Here is an 18690-nt window from a genome sequence, read left to right as displayed (position 1 = left end):
AGGAAAAGGAAAAAAGGGGACAATAGCACAGATCATACTGATGGGAGGAACAGGCTGCCGCACCCTGCCACAGCTCTTGGCAGCCAAAGGTCGCTCCCAGGCCTGGTGCTGAGAGGGACAGACACAAGCACGTGGTAGGCTGCACAGGCGAGATGTATGTCCAAACAGTACAGGAAGGACCCTCTTTGTCTGTTTGTCAGGATTGGGCCATATTGATCCTTCCCCAGCCCCGCCGGTCAGAGGGGAGTCATCCATGTGTGGTGCGGACACCCAGAGGTTCTGTGGGTGCTAGAGGAAGCTGTAGGCGCTGCTGGGGCTGAGAATAGCAGCTGCTGCAGGGGGTTGCCTTATAAGCGCCAGGCTAACTCCAAGGGAACGCTGCCTTTATGGGCCCAATCCTGGGGGTGGATGTCAGTGAGAGCTGGGGCTCTAAACAAGACTAGGTGGGCGAAATGCGCTGTGGGGGGAGGGACTAAGGAATCAGTCACAACAGCTTAGGGTCTGATCCAAACCTTACTGATGTCAACGGAGCATCTCCCATTGACAGGAGGTCCTCTAAGGGATGATCTGGTGGTCCCTTCTGGCCCTAAACTCTATGGCTGTAATGGGCTTTGGTTCAGGTCCTTAGCCAGGCCTACAAGGAGGCCAAGGCCAGTCAGTGCTGGGGGGCTGTGAGGCTGGGGGGAGTGCTCATCCTTGCTTCCCGGCTCCATGTGGGCATGCCCTGGTGGTCCCCGCCCCCTGCATTCTGCCAGAGGCCACATCTGTTAAAACCCATCACCGCTGGCCTGCTGGTGTCACAACTGGAGAAATGCTCTTTCCATGCTAATGAGGCCCCGTGAGGCATGTATTGCCACGGTGGGGAGGAAAGAGCTATTTTAATGGGGATCGCAGAGACAGTAGGGAGGAGTTTGGAGGAAGCGCATGAAGGCTTGATGTGGCTGCTTTCCCCAGCCCAGGCCAGGCGCGGCCCTTTATTGGGTACTATCTTGTCGTGAATTCAATTGGAATGCAATAACTAGGATGTCTCACAGCTCCTGCAGGCGGCCTAGCGTCCTGATGGCTACTGGGAATTCCAACAGCTTGTTATAGTTCAGGTCCCTGAAAGAAAGAGAGGAAAAGCAGTCATTAAGGCCGCTGTAGGAGCGCAGTGGAGCATGTCCGTGCTCTAGAGGGATGGAAACTTGGTTATTAAGCATCGGAGATGGGTTTTTCCAGCTGTGCCGATCCAGCCACCAACGTCTGGAAACAACACACATTCCTGCCGCAGGAATATTCCCAGCTAGGGGCATTGTCAGGCATGGGCCAGGCCAGGCTCTGGCTGCCTAGAAGATGTGACTGTCTGGAATCCTCACTCCCCCCCGCCTCCTGCCCCCCAACAGTCCTCAGCATTGGCCCGAGTTGGGCTGATTCACTATCTTCACTGTGTCCGATCCCCTTGCCCGCCCCTCCTGGAGTCTTGCTCTCACATGCTATTGTAGTTATAGACATTTGCCGCATGCCCTCCGGGGCCACATCTGGGCATGTTTACGAAAACAAGATACAAACAGCAGCTGCCGTTCCACCTCTCTGCTCCCCATCTCCCAGCCACCAAATGTGGCGTGCAAGAAGGAGGGGATTCCAGAACAGGGGGCTGTCCAGCAGGAATGCTGTGCTGCTCGCCCCCAGGTGCTCAGCCCAGCTAGCAGTAGCCGCCGCGATGCAACAGGCTCTGAGGAAGCCTCAGCATTAACTCCTGAGGCTCATGCATTTGGAACAGGGATTGGACCTCCTGAGCTGTATGTGGAGGTGATGCGCAAGGTTGGGGGGTGGTTAGACTCCTGGAGAGCTACTGACACTTGGTGTGCACAGGAAGGGGAGTTTGCGTAACTGGCTCGCAGAGGTGCTAGATGGAACTTACAGCAGGGGGTTGGTTTCATTTCGCTCGCACTGTCCCACATCCTCCAGTTAGCTGCTCATCTTGCTACTCTCTCCTCACGTGAGATGCCCTCTCTTACCCTCCCTGGGCGTCTGAGCGGCAGTGTGAGCGGTAATGCGGGAGTGGGAGATGCAGGTTAAATGGTGGCCGGTGGTTGAGACTCTAATGGGGTCTGAACTGGTGTTGCACAAGGCGTGGGGGGAAGGAATAAGGTATAGTCACACCAGCTTAGGGGCTGATCCAACTCTACTGACATCAGTGGAGAGTCTCCCATTGACTTCAGTGGGCTTTGGCTCACTTAGACTCAGGTCCATTTCATACATCTTCTGGGGACCCCTCTGCCAGTCCGTGTCCCACCCATGCCAGGTCCGCTCCCTGTCCCAGCTTCCTGCTGAAGCTGGGATTGCCTCAATCACAATGGGAAGAGAGTAGGGTTGGGGGTGGCTAACAAAGGTGCCGAAGACAGGAGCAGATTCTGCCTCTGGAGAGGGGAGTCTGTCCTGGCATTTCAGCTCTGGCAATGGGGCTATAATGCAGCTGATACTCTCCGTGGAGAAGCAGTTCCACCTTGAGCTGGTACAATCCAGTCCTACTGATCCTTTACAGGCCAGGGCACTGAGAGACCATAGTACTGAGCATTGCAAGGCATGCACAGCATGACTCCTTTCTACTGGCAGGTAACTCCCTGGATTTTAAGAGGTGAATCCCTTGGAACATTAGAGTAATTACTGGCTCCTGCAGATTACTGTGTAATTACACGTAATCATCCCCAAAGTAATTACATCAAACCTGAATTGTGGGTTACAAGACAGAAAGAACCATGAATTTACAGCAATGAGATGATATTTGCTGCCTAATTACCTGTTAACTCCCACCCCCTGGGTCCCCACCTGGTAATTACCCTTTAATTCTCCTCTGGCCCCACCCCTACATGGTAATTACCCTGTAATTCTCCCCTGGCCCCACCCCTACATGGTAATTACCCTCTAATTCTCCCCTGGCCCCTCCCCTACATGGTAATTACCCTGTAACTCTCCCCTGGCCCCGCCCCTACATGGTAATTACCCTATAATTCTCCCCTGGCCCCTCCCCTACATGGTAATTACCCTCTAACTCCCTCTGCCCCCACCCCTACATGGTAATTCCCTGTCCCAGTCTAGGATATCAGGCCAGCTTGTACTTGTGGCAGTGACATTGCTGCCAAGCCTGACTCAGTGACATGGAAAAGAAAAGAATTAAAATAGCCTAAAAATTCCCTAATCCTTGGCCGCCTTACCCCTTCCAACAGGACACACAGCTGTCCTGCTGCCTGAGACAATCAAGGGCCCATTGTTGGGCTCATGCTCTCTACCGTCTTGCCACACTTACAAGTCTATCCTGAGCTGCCTGGGTGGGGATCCCACTGGACTCACTGAGCGCTACCTACACAAACCAAGGGGCGGATGCACATGATGATGCTATCCCTAAGTCTGAACCACACCAGGTCAGTTAAGAGAGCTCCCTTGTCAATCAAGGATGGGTTGGTTTGACCCATTAAAGCCATGCATTGAGCTCACGGGTCAGTACATGTAATGGGTCAGTTTCTCCATCAAGTCTGCTCCAGGTAACGTGTCCAGGACTAAGTGGGCTGACTCTGTTGCTCATACTGCTTGTTATTGGAGGGGAAGCATTACCTGTTATCCAACCTATGGTACTTCGCTGGCCTCTATCACCAGAGTATCTGAGCACCTCACAGTCATTAATATATTTACCCTCACACAACCCCATGTAGCAGGGCTATTGTCACCATTGTACATATAGGGAAACTGAGGCACAGAGCAGCAAAGGGGCTTGCCCGAGGTCACATAGGAAGTCTATGGCACAGCAGGGACTCCCAAATTCTATGCTAGTGCTCTTGCCAGTGGACAAGCCTACCTCTCTCACTTAAAAAGTTTCAGTCAACTAATAAGGGAGCTGAGACGATACCATGGGGCTTATGTGGCCAATGACATCATGGAAAACAAATCGGGAGGGATTCCCCACTGGGCATCAGATAGCACAAGGCCAAGCCACCGCTTCAGTCCTGCTCCAGCCTTCACAGGTCCTAAGTGGTGGCTAAGCCCCTGCACAGGGGTGAGTTTCACCCCAATGAACAGCTGGTATGTTTGTGAGCAGTCAACAGGAGGAAAATGCTTCCCAGCAGAAACCAGGCTTGGCTCCCGGATGAGTCACTAGCAGAAAAAAAGCACCTCAATTTGCAGCCAATATTATTTGCAAGGAATAATTCAACAAGCTCTAATATTTGCTCCCTCTCTTGCTCTGAAATTGTATTTCCTTTCCAATTTATTCCCCTCTCAGGCAGTCTATATTACACAGGCTCCCTTCTCTTTCATCAGCAGACTAAACATTTTGTTTGCACGTCAATGTGTCTGCAAGTATGTACAGGAATAGTTCCTCCCGAATAAATACACCCTTTCTTCCCAACACTGCAGGCATCTCCGGATTCCCCTGTCAATACTTGGCAGATACAGGGTGTATTGTATTCAGCAGATACCTCTGGGTAGACGAGCCACCCCTGAGCTCTGCCATGTATTGTGCTGGCAGGGAAGCTGAAGCAGACCCAGGTGCAGTCGTGCTGTTCTGGTCTGACTGGAGGTAACCCTGGGCTGTCTGGGAGAGACGATGGACTCTTCTAAAGGATCCTGCTATCTTTTGCCCCAGTGTTTCCCAAGAGCCTCCGTCCTGGAAGAAGAAACCAATTGCATCTTCCTGCACCTCCGCTATGTGGTGTTAGAGGCCTACCCATCTCGATGTATCCCGCCCTCCCGCCCCGCCCCTCTGGCTGGTCCATCTCTGGGGTGCACCCCACTCTGGAAAATGCTGATCCACACTGAGTTTCCATCTCACTCAATTCAGTGAGGCCAATAAACAGAGAGTTATTTTCACTTCCATGATTGTCCCCCCACCCCGCCCATGTGGGGCCAGTTCCTCAAGTCCTTACTCAAGTGTGGCTCATACCTCACTCACGCAAGCCTGCCTGTAACTGTTGAGAAAAACCTCTAGACTTACCTTTCAGTGAGAAGGTCCCTGGCATGGGAAACCCTGCCTCTGCTCCTGTAGAGGGCAAATCAGCACACACTCCCCTCCCCATTGCTGGGAGTGCTGATGGGTAAGGCTACGATTTAATCACGGGTATTTTTAGTAAAAGTCATGGACAAGTCATGGGCAAGAAACAAAAAATCATGGCCCATGGCCTGTCCATGACTTATACCATAAATACCCCTTGAATCTTGGTTGGGGGAGCTCTGGCGGCACCAGCAGGTGGGGACAGGCCGCCAGAGCAGTGACTGGTGCGGCTGGCCCCAGGGATGGGGTTGCTCCAGCAGCGGCCAGTGTGGCTGTTCCCAGGGCCACCTGAGCAGCTGCTTGGGCAGTCTGGGGTCAGCCACACTGGCCACTGCAGAAGTCACGGAGGTTGCAGGACGTCATGGAATCTGAGACTTCTGTGACCCCTGTGACCAACATGGAGCCCTGCTGATGGGACGCCAATGACCTACAACGAAGGCACATATTGGCAATAGCGTTGGCCAAAGAGGACAGGTACTTCCCAGATTCCTCAGCTCAGGAGCTGCAGAAGTGATGATCCGTGCGAGAGGGAGACAATGCTGAATATTCAGCTACACTAATTCTGCAAAGACACAGCAGGAGATCTGTCTCCATACAGATGAGCCCAGCATCTGGGGTCAATTCCATCCCAGGTGTAACGCCACTGCCTTTGTTCCAGGGATGAATTTGGTCCATCCTGTCTAACCTGTCTTGGTTTTCCTGTGGGTGACAGAACTTTAATTCTTCTTCTGGTTTGTCTGTTGGAAAAGATGGACTGGGTGCAGCTATGGGGAAAGCCTGGCCCTAGGGGAAGTCAGTAGGAGTTTCAGCATTGACTTCAGTGGGGACACGGCATCACCCACAGAGTCTCTAGACTTGAAGAGGCCCTTTTTGTAGAGCCAGGATTGGCCAGACACTGAAGGAAGTCACCCCTGGCTACAGAACTGGGACCTTCCTAGCTTTAATCTCCCAGGGATCCTGAGCTGTGCTTCTAAGAGGTACAGAACAGAATGTACAGCCTGAGGGGAAGGGAGTGCGTGGGGGGGGGGCAGGATGTCAAAGGTACAGAAGCCGCCCCCAGGGTCACCGGCATCTCCACAGTGCTGTGTGCCGTGACCTCACCCCCAGCTCCATGCCAGGCTTGTGATGGGAGCCTCAGAAGGCAGCATTGTTATGGTTTCCTTCCATTGTGCCTGTGCTGGGGGGATCCTTCCTTGGCTGGATTCAGAGATTTTAGGGCCCCTTTATACTCCTCCAGCCCTTTTATGTGGTGTAAAGAGATCAGAGAAGGGAATCTCAGCCATGTTTTCTAAAAACTGATGGAAATCTAGTTCAGTGACATATCCTGCACTCTGAGCTCAGGTACTCAGGTACCATGATGATGATTTCAGTATAAAAAGGAGAGACAGACAGATAGATGGATGGGGTGTATGGGAAGAGTAGGGTGACCAGATGTCCCAATTTTATAGGTACAGTCCCAATTTTTCAGTCTTTTTCTTATATAAGCTCCTATTACCCCCCACCCCCCGTCCCGATTTTTCACATGTGCTGTCTGGTCACCCTAGGGAAGAGTGAGAGAGCGAGTGATCTTGTACTGTAGTGACTGATAACAGCCGGGTGTGTCATGCGAAAAATCTTTATAAAACACCTTGTGAAGTTGTTTTCCTCCCTCAGTATTTAAAATTTGTTCAGAAGGGTTAATAATTAGTTCGCTAAAGTTTTTTCTCATCTTCACATCATTGGGTTCCGTCCTTGCAAAGACATGGGGAAGGCTGCAAAAGCCCATGCTTGCCACCAGGTGGCACTGTACTACAGCTGGGTGCTGCCGTGGCTACCTGGGTCGGCCAAAGCCTCCTCCTGGCTCAGGGGAGGGAGAAGCGACCTTCTTGGTTTTGCCAGGTCTGTATTCAGCTTCTGTACATCACCCACTGCATGAGCCGGGTGCTCTCTGCTGGGTGGTGGGCGGCTTTCTCCTTACAGCCCCAGCTGGGAAAGGAGATACCATGCGCACCCTGTCTGATGCGAAGATGCCGACACACCATCCCTTTCCCATCCTCCCCAGCACCGTACGAGTTGAGCTCCATGTAAGGAATAAATGATGCAGGCCTCACAGGAGGGTGTTTTGCCCACGATCAAGGGCTTTACAGAGCCAAATTGGCCTGCCAAGCGTTATGGGGAATGGCGTGCGAGAGACATTATAATAAAAATACCACTTCTTTACGCCGAGCTCCAAGACACCAGCTCCAGACACCGCAATTGGACTTTGAAGGTGATCGCGTCTGCTCCTTTAGTTACAATCAAAAGCGCTTAAAGGTCACCCCTCCCCCCGCCATCCGCTGGAGCCATAACGAGCTGGGCGGGACATTATTTATTATTCATTTTATAGAGCGCCTCTAGCTTCAGATTTGCAAGATCTCAACCAACCCTGTTGTTTACTTAGACATAAAAGCAAATTGACATCAGTGCAGCCCTTATGTCAGACAGTAACTGCCAGGGCGATTTGAAACTGACGATGCGCAGCCTGGAACTATTAATCACTTAAAATAGGCCAGAAAAAAAGAAAAAGGGGTGGGGGGAACAAGATAAGTGCAACTCAATTTTCTGCCTGTTAGAGGCTATTAGTGGTTCCACAAAGAAAGCCAAAACCAAAAATTATATGGAACTATAAATTCTTCCATAAGCCACAAAACACCACAGATTTGCAGCTAATAAACCTGCTGATGGAATAAGATTAGAAACTGGAGGTGAGAAGTTTGCTGGTTATTTCAGTCCCACTGCAAAGTCTGGGATGTCACTAGAACTTCCCAGGAGTCTCCATCAGCAGATGAGGAGACTTGCTTAGTGCAACTCCAGACATGCTTCTAGGGAGTTATGGTGGCATGTGCACCTAACTGGCAGCTAACCAGACTGCGGGCAAATTGGGTTACCGGTGGTGCTTGCGGCCCTGCTTATGGTGAGCAAATCAAGCATCACTAATTCATAGATTTAAAGCCTGAAGGGCCCATTATGATCATCTGCATAGCACAGGGTGAGAGAATCTCACCTGCATCAAGCCCATAGCTTCTGGCTGAGCTTTGAGAGAGAGACACTCAATCCTGATCCAAAGAGTGAATAACAAGAAAGATTAGGATGCCAGCACGGGTGGTCTGCCCACACCGCATGCTGGCAAGCATCAGCAAAGCTATGCTGATACAGTGCAGAGATGACTACTTAAAGGTGTAGTCAGTGCCACTGCTCCATAGGCTTTAGAAAAACACAAGGGCTCCCTTCAAAATGCCCAGGCACTACAGCTCCTTGTTACAGTGGGACTAAACACTGAGCTGACTGAAGGTTCAGGGCCTCTGCTCATTTCATAGAGGCCACCAAACCAACATCTGATGACAGCAACTTTGGGTTGCAAGCAGCCACAGCCAGAGTTGAACTGGCAACCCGGAAGTAGCCCATTCCTGGCCCATCCAGTCCCATTAAGCTGCCAGCAATGATGATGATTTCATATTTATGTTGTGGTAGCATCTAGAGGCCACAGCTAGTTTGGGCACCATGGTGCCAGGTGGTGAGTGACAGTCAAAAGAACATAAGAACGGCCATAGTGGGTCAGACCAAAGGCCCATCTAGCCCAGTATCTTGTCTGCTGACAGCGGCCAATGCCAGGTGCCCCAGAGGGAATGAAGAGAACAGGTAATCAGCAAGTGATCCATCCCCTGTCGCCCATTCCCAGCTTCTGGCAAACAGAGGCTAGGGACACCATCCCTGCCCATCCTGGCTAATAGCCATTGATGGATCTATCCTCCATGAACTTATCTAGTTCTTTTTTGGAACTTGCTGGCTAAAGGACAAGATGTAACAGGTGCATGAGATAAACCCAGAGGGTCAGGGTGGGAAATAGGGTAAAATTAAAAATTGGCTGTTGCCAGGTTACAGCCAGGGGCTGGCGGGAGGAGGAGGAACTGGACCAGCAATCACAGCCTGCCCCTGCTGACCCATTACTGAAGTCTTACATGTGCACTGGGGGAGAGGTGAGTTTATCCCCTATTGGCACCAACCAATGCTTGTTGCTCCGCAAGAGACAGAATGCAGGCTGCACTGGGAGGTGCTTTAGCATGTGCCGTCTGGCCTGGCTGGCTGCTTGTGGAAGAAGCGAGTCTGCAGGGGGGAGAATGGGACTGGCTGTTTCTCACCTGTGCAAACCTTTTCCCTCTACGCAGAACGCAGCAAACCTCTGGCAGAGCAAGCACCCAGCGTCTGGCTTTGGGGAAAGCTGGCCAGAGCTCCCCAGCGCCAGCTTCTTGGCTAGTATGAAGCATTTCTTCCATCCAGGCATTTATTCTTACCAGCCGTGCATGGAAACAGCCCCATCTTTGCCTCGTGTAGTGTTTGCGTCACTGTCCAGGGGTTTACACAGGATTGAAACTTATACTGGAGGGGGAAGGCATCTGTCTGTAGCTCCTGCCTTATCCATCTCCAGCTGCCAGTCCCTCTCTAGCAGGGCTCTGTTCCCTATTTAGAGATGTAGCAATGCCCAGAATGTGTCTGCTCCAACCAGTGTTTCTGTCTGTTCTGTAACAGATGAAGGTACGGAATTAAATATGTTTTCAATTCCAACTGATTTATTTAACAAGCTGGACATAAGCCTTTGAGAGGCGGGCTCTCGTGGGGGGTCCCGCAGACACAAGCACATAGCACTTACAAGACACAAAGGAAATTGACCGCAAAGCACAAAGCAATGGGGACCTCAGTGATTCAGCTCGCAGACTATAATCGTGTGGCGAATGATGGGGGCTGGGCCGTGCCGAGCGCTGTTGCATTCCGCCATCCCGAGGGGCATGGGCTCAAAGCCCGATGGCCCGTTGGTCATTTGTGAAATGAGTTAGGGGCCAGGGGGGCTCATACTAACCCCTGTTTGTGCAAATTACTAAAACGCTGCACCCTGCACTGCACTCTGCTCAGGAGAGGAAGGTCAGGGCTGGCTCGGCAGTGGGGGCTGCGGGTTGGGATTGAGGGGTGGGTGTGCATGCAGAACCCTGAGCTAGAGGGGGCTGCGGGGCAGGACTGAGACACTGGCAGAGCTGTGCATGAGGAGCCCAGGACTAGGCTAGCAGGGGGCTGTGGTTCACAAGACTGAGGGGCCTTGGCAGAGTTGTGTGTGGGGAACCCAGGCCAGGGAGAAAAGAGGGGGCTGCAGCGTGGGACTGAGGGACGTGTGCAGAGTTGGAGGGAGGGAGGCAAGACTGGAGTAGCAGGGAGATTGACACTCAGGAGCAAGGTGCGTGGGCAGAGCTGCGGGTGCAATGAGAGATGCATGGTGGAACCTGTCTGCCCACAGCCTGCCTTTCTCCGGTACCGCTCTGGCCTGTGCTGACTCTTCCTCCCTTTCACGCTCACATGTTCTGGGAACAGAGGGCTCATTCCTCCAGCGTGAGCAGCTGCCCTGAGTCAGCCACTCGTTGGCAGGCAGCGCCAAGGTCATCAGCCTGCACAGGGCTGGAGGGGAATTCCAGCAAGATGAAGCACAGGGGACAAGGAGCCATGTCAGAGCAGCTCTGAGAGTGAAGGGCATCTTTGGGGAGATTGTTGGCCTTGGTCTGGTTGTTATGAGCTCAGCAGCTGGAGAGCTGGGAGGCTGGGATGGGGTAACGCTGGGGAATGGATGGACTAACACTGAGGAGTTGGGGATGAAGGGATGGGGCAATGCTGGGGGGATGGGATGGGGTCACACATGGGGTGGGATGATGTAAGGGAGTTGGAGGGGATGGGATGGTGATGCTGGGGAGTTGGAGAGATGGGACGGGGGTCACACTGGGGAGGTGGCAGCGGGACAGGACTGGGTTCCTCCAGACCAAAGGGGGAAAGAAATAGCAATGAGGGTGAGCAGTTACCCCTCAGGATGGGAATCATCATCCTGAACCCCCACATGGAACATCTCCACCAGCAGGAGCAGCTCAGGGTGGAACACGTGACCCAGTGGGTCAAGCTTACTGTCTCCAGTGCTGCTTGTGCCATGTGGGGTTCTCCTTGTTCCCAGTCCCCAAATATTGCATCTGCCTTGGGGGCATATTCCAGAGCAAAGCGAAACCGGGGCATAGCCCAGCTCCCTCTGAGTGGCTTAACAGTGAAATCCTTGCTTGTCTTAAACACAAAAGAACAGCTTACAAGAAGTGGAAGATTGGACAAATAACCAGGGAGGAGTATAAAAATATTGCTCAGGCATGCAGGTGTGAAATCAGGAAGGCCAAATCACACCTGGAGTTGCAGCTAGCCGGAGATGTTAGGAGTAACAAGAAGGGTTTCTTTAGGTATGTTAGCAACAGGAAGAAAGTCAAGGAAAGTGTGGGCCCCTTGCTGAATGAGGGAGTGAACCTAGTGACAGAGGATGTGGAGACAGCTGCACTCTGCAGCACGGTATGGGGAGGAGGTGACCAGCTCTCTGTGGAGAAAGAAGTAGTTCGGGGCTATTTAGGAAAGCTGGACGAGCACAAGTCCATGGGGCCGGATGCGCTGCATCCGAGGGTGCTAAAGGACTTGGCCGATGAGATTGCAGAGCCATTGGCCATTATCTTTGAAAAATCATGGCGATCGGGGGAGGTCCCGGATGACTGGAAAAAAGCTAATGTAGTGCCCATCTTTAAAAAAGGGAAGAAGGAAGATCCAGGGAACTACAGGCCAGTCAGTCTCACCTCAGTCCCTGGAAAAATCATGGAACAGGTCCTCAAGGAATCAATCCTGAACCACTTAAAGGAGGGGAAAGTGATCAGGAACAGTCAGCATGGATTCACCAAGGGCAAGTCATGCCTGACTAACCTAATTGCCTTCTATGACGAGATAACCGGCTCTGTGGATGAGGGGAAAGCAGTGGATGTACTATTTCTGGACTTTAGCAAAGCTTTTGATACAGTCTCCCACAGTATTCTTGCCAGCAAGTTAAAGAAGTATGGGCTGGATGAATGGACGGTAAGGTGGATAGAAAACTGGCTAGATGGTTGGGCTCAACGGGTAGTGATCAATGGTTCCATGTCTAGTTGGCAGCCGGTATCAAGTGGAGTGCCCCAAGGGTCGGTGCTGGGGCCGGTTTTGTTCAATATCTTCATTAACGATCTGGAGGATGGTGTGGACTGCACCCTTAGCAAGTTTGCAGATGACACTAAACTGGGAGGAGTGGTCGATACGCTGGAGGGTAGGGCTAGGATACAGAGGGACCTAGACAAATTAGAGGATTGGGCCAAAAGAAATATGATGAGGTTCAACAAGGACAAGTGCAGAGTCCTGCACTTAGGACGGAAGAATCCCATGCACTGCTACAGACTAGGGACCGAATGGCTGGGCAGCAGTTCTGCAGAAAAGGACCTAGGGGTTACGGTGGACGAAAAGCTGAATATGAGTCAACAGTGTGCCCTTGTTGCCAAGAAGGCTAATGGCATTTTGGGTTGTATAAGTAGGGGCATTTCCAGCAGATCGAGGGATGTGATCATTCCCCTCTACTCAGCACTGGTGAGGCCTCATTTGGAGTACTGTGTCCAGTTTTGGGCCCCACACTACAAGAAGGATGTGGATAAATTGGAGAGAGTCCAGCGGAGGGCAACAAAAATGATTAGGGGGCTGGAGCACATGACTTATGAGGAGAGGCTGAGGGAACTGGGATTGTTTAGTCTGCAGAAGAGAAGAATGAGGGGGGATTTGATTGCTGCTTTTAACTACCTGAAAGGGGGTTCCAAAGAGGATGGATCTAGACTGTTCTCAGTGGTAGAAGATGACAGAACAAGGAGCAATGGTCTCAAGTTGCAGAGGGGGAGGTTTAGGCTGGATATTAGGAAAAACTTTTTCACTAGGAGGGTGGTGAAGAACTGGAATGGGTTACCTAGGGAGGTAGTGGAATCTCCTTCCTTAGAGATTTTTAAGGTCAGGCTTGACAAAGCCCTGGCTGGGATGATTTAGTTGGGTTTGGTCCTGCTTTGAGCAGGGGGTTGGACTAGATGACCTCCTGAGGTCCCTTCCAACCCTGAGATTCTATGATTCTATGAAAGGGGCCTTGCCAAAGATCCCGAGGCAGGAGAGGTGTTAATGGCCCTGGATCAGCGAAGCCAGAGGCTCAGTCTGTGCCCTCAGATATGTCCAATATATGCCAGGCCGGAAGCAAAGGGCCCATGGAAATCAGAGACGGGTCAGATGGCACGCTCAGCAGGAGCGCTCCCGATGCTACAGTGCATTCTCTGGTCGGCTTCCCCAGCTCCCACTCTCGTTATTAGTGGTTATTTACACAGCCCCCAGGGTGCTGTGCCCGGCAGGCAGTGGCCCTGAAGACTCACCCTGTACTAGTGGAAGGGAACTCCCTGACAGGTGGCCTGTCTCCCTGGCTCTGCTTGCATTTCCCCTTTCTCTATGTCACCCTATGCCCCTAAACTGCCCTGCTGCTAACAACCCCTCTCCAGCTGTTCCCACGACTAAGCCAAAGTCTTTGTCAGGGGCCATGGGAGGTGAGTGCTTCACTTTTCTAGGTGCGCAAATTGCGAGGCCCTCCAGGACTGATTGTCAGGAAGTGCTGAGCGCCCACAGCTCAACCTGGACCTGACGAGGCCGCTCAGCACCTCTGAAATCAGGCAGGAGATGTCTCAAGTTGGGGTCATTAACGTGCAATAGCCTAGAGAAACCTTACGGGCTTTTGCCCTAGGAATACATGTGCTTGCAAAGGATGTACTTTGTGGTGACCTGTAACTGGCACAATTACACTGCGTACCGGCTGAGGGCAGAAGTGAAGTAGATCTGCTTAGGCCGACTGTCTTTTGTAGGGAATAACCCAGCGAAGGCAGGGAACTCTTTAGCCTAGAGATACCCTGGTCAGAAGGGAGCGAGAGCTGTGGGTCTCCACCGCAGAAAGCTGCGCAAAGCCCACAAATTTTGACTGCATGTCGCAGGGATCCTGACTGTACAGTGGACACTCTAGTGCTAGACGAACGAGGCAGCTGCCTAGGGTGGCAGGTTTCTAGGAGAAGCAATTTTGTTTTTGAATGCTCTGCCGGCGAAACTGAGGGGAGAATGAGATGATAGCTGCTAATGAGTGCTAAGAAATGTAGTATCTGAGAGGACAGCGCATGCTCCCCACTGCTACATGCTGCAAATCCGCACATGCTCAGGGACCAGGGCATGGAGGGTTAGGCACACTGAAGTTTTGCAGACTATCTAGAGCTGCATCTGCAGATTGTGCACGGCCCGGGGTCCTGACTGTGCATGGCCCAGGGATCCAGACTGTGCATGGCCCAGGGGTCCCGACTGTGCATGACCCAGGGATCTGGACTGTGCATGGCCCAGGCATTCTGACTGCACGGCCCAGGGATTCTGACTGCGCATGGCCCAGGGGTCCAGACTGTGCACGGCCCAAGGATTATGACTGTGCGCAGTCCAGGGGTCCCGAGTGTGCATGGCACAGGATTCCCATACACCACTGGGGAAGGCAAATTCTGCTCTAGTGCCTGGGCATCCTTTGGCAAACGGCTTCTCCCAGACAGTGACAAGTGCCCCATGTTCCTGAAAGGGTTAAGTCAACCCTGTGGGGGTCTCGGCTGGAAGATTCCCAGCTTCCTCCTTCCTGCTTTCATGGCCCAGGGCATATTCCACCCCCTTCCACAGAAAATCTAAACATTCAGCAGCATCAGTAGGTTCCAGCCCTACTTTCTGCATTTCCAAAGCCCGTCTAATTACCCACATAATGGGAGCAGCGAGTTGTGAAAGTCTGCGGTGAGGGCACTTCCTGTGAGGCAAGGTTAGGCAGATCTGATGCCTGGGGCCAGTGGGTTTGGGATCAGCCCTTTCGGGAGACGTTTTTAATTTATGAACATTATTTTTTTTAATGAAAAGGCTTTTAAACAAGGGAAGGTTTGTTCCCTCCAAGTGATTTATCTCCCATCTGTGATTAGAGGAGGAAGTGTCAGGGACTGGGGAGCTGCAGAGATGGGGAACAAGCAGGTCACCCCAGGCAGGTGGGATGAAGCTTGATCGCAGGGCGTTGTGTACATTGCCCCGTGCTCCACGTTGGGTGGGAACCACTGATTCAAAGTGCTGGAGAGGCACACACCAGTGAGGAGTCCTGGGTCCAGGAAAGACTTCAGCATCCTGGGGCTTGCATGGAGGCACTGGTGGTATGATCAGGCCTGGGGATGGGGCAGGAATGGGGCAGCTACTTAATGCATGACTCTCTGTGGCCTTCTACAGATGGGTGAAGGGACAGCCCCACCACCAGTCCTGCAAAGCACTGTGCGGTCCATGCTAGCGGGTGAAGGGACGTGTGCTTCAACAAGGGACTGGCATGTGTGTGTACATGGGGGCGGGGAATATGCGTGTGTTGGTGTGTGTGCATGGGGATGCATAGGATGTGTGTGCGTGTGGTGTACAGGGCGCATGTGCGATTGTTGGTGTTTGTGTGTAGGGGGGCTGTGTGTGTGTGATGCATAGGGTGAGTGTGCATGTGTTGGTGTTCGTGGGTGTGTGTCTGTAAGGGGGATCAGAGAGCAGCTCAGGCCAAAGGCGTGGCTGTTGGTCATGTTCCCTTTTAGCTGTGGCCTGGGGACCTCTCCTCCCACCCCAGCTCTGCAGGGGGAAGCCATCTCCACCCACAGGCCTCCAGGGTGCAGTAGGCTGGGGGCCGCTGCCTCCCCCAGTTTTACCACAGTCGGTGGAGGTGGGAGGACAGGAGACACTGATACCGGATGCTGCTACCAGTCCCTCTCCTCCAGCCACGGCTCAGGTGCTCCCCAGGCAGCTCCAGGGGCGTCTGGGAGGACTGTAGCTTATTTGCTACCTTTCCCTCCAGTGATTTAGCTGCAGGATCTGCAGAAGCCGGTGAGATCGTAGCAGAAAGCTCCAAATGCTGCCCCTGAGTGAGCCTCACATACAGAGATGCTGGATGTCTATGCCGAAGGGCAGGAAAGAAGCAGCCATAACTCCACCCCTCGCTCACCTCCCTGCTGGGAGGGTCCTTCCTCACTTCCCCCTCCCCTGTCTCTTTATCCCCCTCTTCTCTCTTCAGGTCTACTGAGGTCTGTAGGCTGGGCCCATCACCCTGGCATCTGAACCCCTCCCAGAGCCACCTCTCCCAGCTACACAGAAGAGTCCATCCCTCTCCACAACAGTCGCTGCCTTTTCTGCCTCTAATTTTCTTGCCTCTCCTTTGCCTGGAAGGGGCTGCCCCATCCCCTCTTCGCTCCCCTCCTTTCCCCTCTGCTCCCCTCTCTCCTGCGACTCCATGCACCATCTCTGCTCTTCCTGCCCTCTTTGTTCCCTGCAGCCCCAGGGCACTGCCTGCTCCCCAGCCTTCTTCACCCCCCTCTCTCTCAGGTCACTTCTGTAGCCCTTCGACAGTGCTCTGCAAACACCCATTGAGAACTATCCTTCTTACCATGCTCGCTGCTCCCCTACTCTGCATTTCCCCTCCCTGCTAGGTCCCCCTTTCCCTTTTCTGTCCAGTAAGCTCATCCCTCCCCCAGTGAGCCATGGCACCTGACACCGCTGTGCCGGAGTGACCTACCCCTTCCCCTCCCTTTGCCTGCCAGGTCTATTTTCAGGGTGAGCTCTTTGGGGCAGTGCCCAGTGCAACAGGGCCCCGATCTCAGCCGGCCCTGAGGCCGGCCTGCAGCACCAGCCATAACGCACAGCAAGGTGCGCACAGCCACTGCCTGGTTTGCAGTGTAAAGCGAGCCGGGAGCTGAGGGAGGCCCATGAGCTCCGCAGGCCCGTGGGCACGCCAGAGCCAAGCCCCTTTCCCTGTCAGACGGTGCCGTTCGAGGGTTCCAGCCAAAGCCAATTTTCAGTTGAGAGGCATCCAAGTTCGCAGACATGCTGGAATGCACCTCTCTCCCCTATTAGTGTATCAGAGGCCCTGCCGGCTTGCCGAAACCCATCTCCTTGCCACGGATGGGACGGGAGCCGGCACCCCGGGCCACAAACGCCCCTTCTTGCAGCTTTGGTATAAGAAGCTTTGTCTTCTCTGTGGCAAAATCATAAGAGGATGGAGGCAAAAATCTCTCCCCTCCCTCAGCTGCCTCCTCCCTGGGGCTTTTGCAGTGTGGGCTCCTGTGAAGAACAATGAGTCCCTGTAGAAACAAGAGACGCTTCCCTTGCTCTGGGGCGTGGGGGAGGGGGCGGGGGGGACGGGCAGCTGCAGAATTGGGCTGGGGGGATTGAAACTTGAGTTAACGTGTGTGCGTCGCCCCGGCGCTGTACGGTTTGTGTTTTACAGCCCCAAACGCGGTACGTTCTGGGGTATGTTTTACAAGGCCAATGGGACTCGCTACCCAGGCTAACGCTGTGGCTGGCATCTTGGCTTTTGACATTCCTCACTTCTGCTCTTTCTAAAGCTCCTGGTTTTCCTTAGTGCCACTTGGCTCCTTCCTTTCACCTCTTGCCAGCTCAATCCAAATCTTCCTGCCCTACGGTTCTGCCCTCTCCTCTCCCCATAAGCCAGCCTTGCCTTTGCAGGGGGAGCTACCAGCTGCTGGCTTTCGCCCTCTGTTGTTCCTATTGTGATTCCTTGTTTTCTTAGTAACTCTTGCCCAGCTCCTTGGCATTTAAGGAGGCAGCGTTTGCTCTTTACACAGCATCATACCACGCAGAAAATTCACAGCCCAGTGGAGTCCAAATAAGTGTGTTTACTAACGATACACAATATATATGCCAGGCCTAACTACAGCTTCTAGAACACAGTGAGCACCATTAGAGGGCTCACAACCTAGTTAAAGGAATACTACCCTTTTCTCATACTCATGCCAAAGGTGCTATATAAAGAATGTGGCACATAAGGTCTCTTGAGCTCTGCGATTTACCCCTGGTCTCCTTGGGAGTCTTAGCAGACACGCCTCACTGGGTTTCTCCAAGAGGCTTGGAACGGATGCCAAACCACATGAGAGATAGAGGTTTTATCTTCCCTCCTGTTATGTTGCATGAGAGATGTCTAAATAATGAAGGTTTGGGCTAGCCAGAGGGGGAAATACCCTTCTAGTAAGTGGCTCACATGAAAACCTTCGAGAGTAATAACTGGAGATAGACCAACATCAGAGTAGAAAGGCTGTGGGGCAAACGTTTGCATCTACCCGCTTTCTCCTGCCGTGTTTTGGTGTCTGCGCCTTCCTGAGCAGCTGGGATAGGGGGGCTGCTGCTCTATTGTGCCATTTGCACACCCCTTGTGAAGGGGGCAATGCACGGCTGCCCGGGCTCTGTGGGGCACTACTCATTAGGCTGGCAGAGGAGGGGAGCTCACAACCCCACTTTCTCTTTACCTCTTTCCAGCAGTGTCTGCCCAAAGGGAGTTCTCACTGTGTTCCGTCTGTGCACAGACTGGGCACGTAGAGGAGAATTCCTGAATGCCCCCGGCTCCGAGCTGCGGAGGGACTGCACAGAGCGATCAGAACCATTTCTCTTTTGAATCTAAAACGGGAACTTCATTGCACTGCGACCCCCTTCTGACAACAGAAATTACTACACGGCCCCAGGAGGGGGGACCGAAGCCTGAACCCGCCCGAGTCCCAACGCCCCAGGAGGTGGAGGTGGCGGGGAGGGGCAGGGCAAAGCCAAAGCCTGAGCCCCACCACCCCAGGTGGGGAAGGGGTCAAAACCGAAGCCCAAGGGCTTCAGCCCCAGCTAGGGGGCCTGTAACCTGAGCCCTGCCACCCAGGGCTGAATCCCTCGGGCTTTGGCTTGGGCCCTGG

At 53.1% G+C, this 18690-nt stretch overlaps 1 protein-coding gene across 1 annotated transcript in view; it reads right to left on the bottom strand.

Annotated features, from left to right (window-relative positions):
- LGR6 (leucine rich repeat containing G protein-coupled receptor 6) overlaps positions 1 to 18690 on the bottom strand; it is a 103529-nt gene that overhangs the window by 41395 nt on the left and 43444 nt on the right. The window contains exon 4 of the mRNA XM_045012298.1: positions 1033 to 1101. Within this exon, the coding sequence (XP_044868233.1) occupies positions 1033 to 1101 (69 nt within the window). The remainder of the gene's footprint in view (positions 1 to 1032; positions 1102 to 18690) is intronic.

This window comes from Mauremys mutica, chromosome 4 (assembly GCF_020497125.1).
Source record: "Mauremys mutica isolate MM-2020 ecotype Southern chromosome 4, ASM2049712v1, whole genome shotgun sequence".
Lineage (NCBI taxonomy): Eukaryota > Metazoa > Chordata > Testudines > Geoemydidae > Mauremys > Mauremys mutica.
The sequence above is the reverse complement of the archived record's forward strand: the minus strand, read 5'-3'. Positions and strand labels throughout refer to the sequence as shown.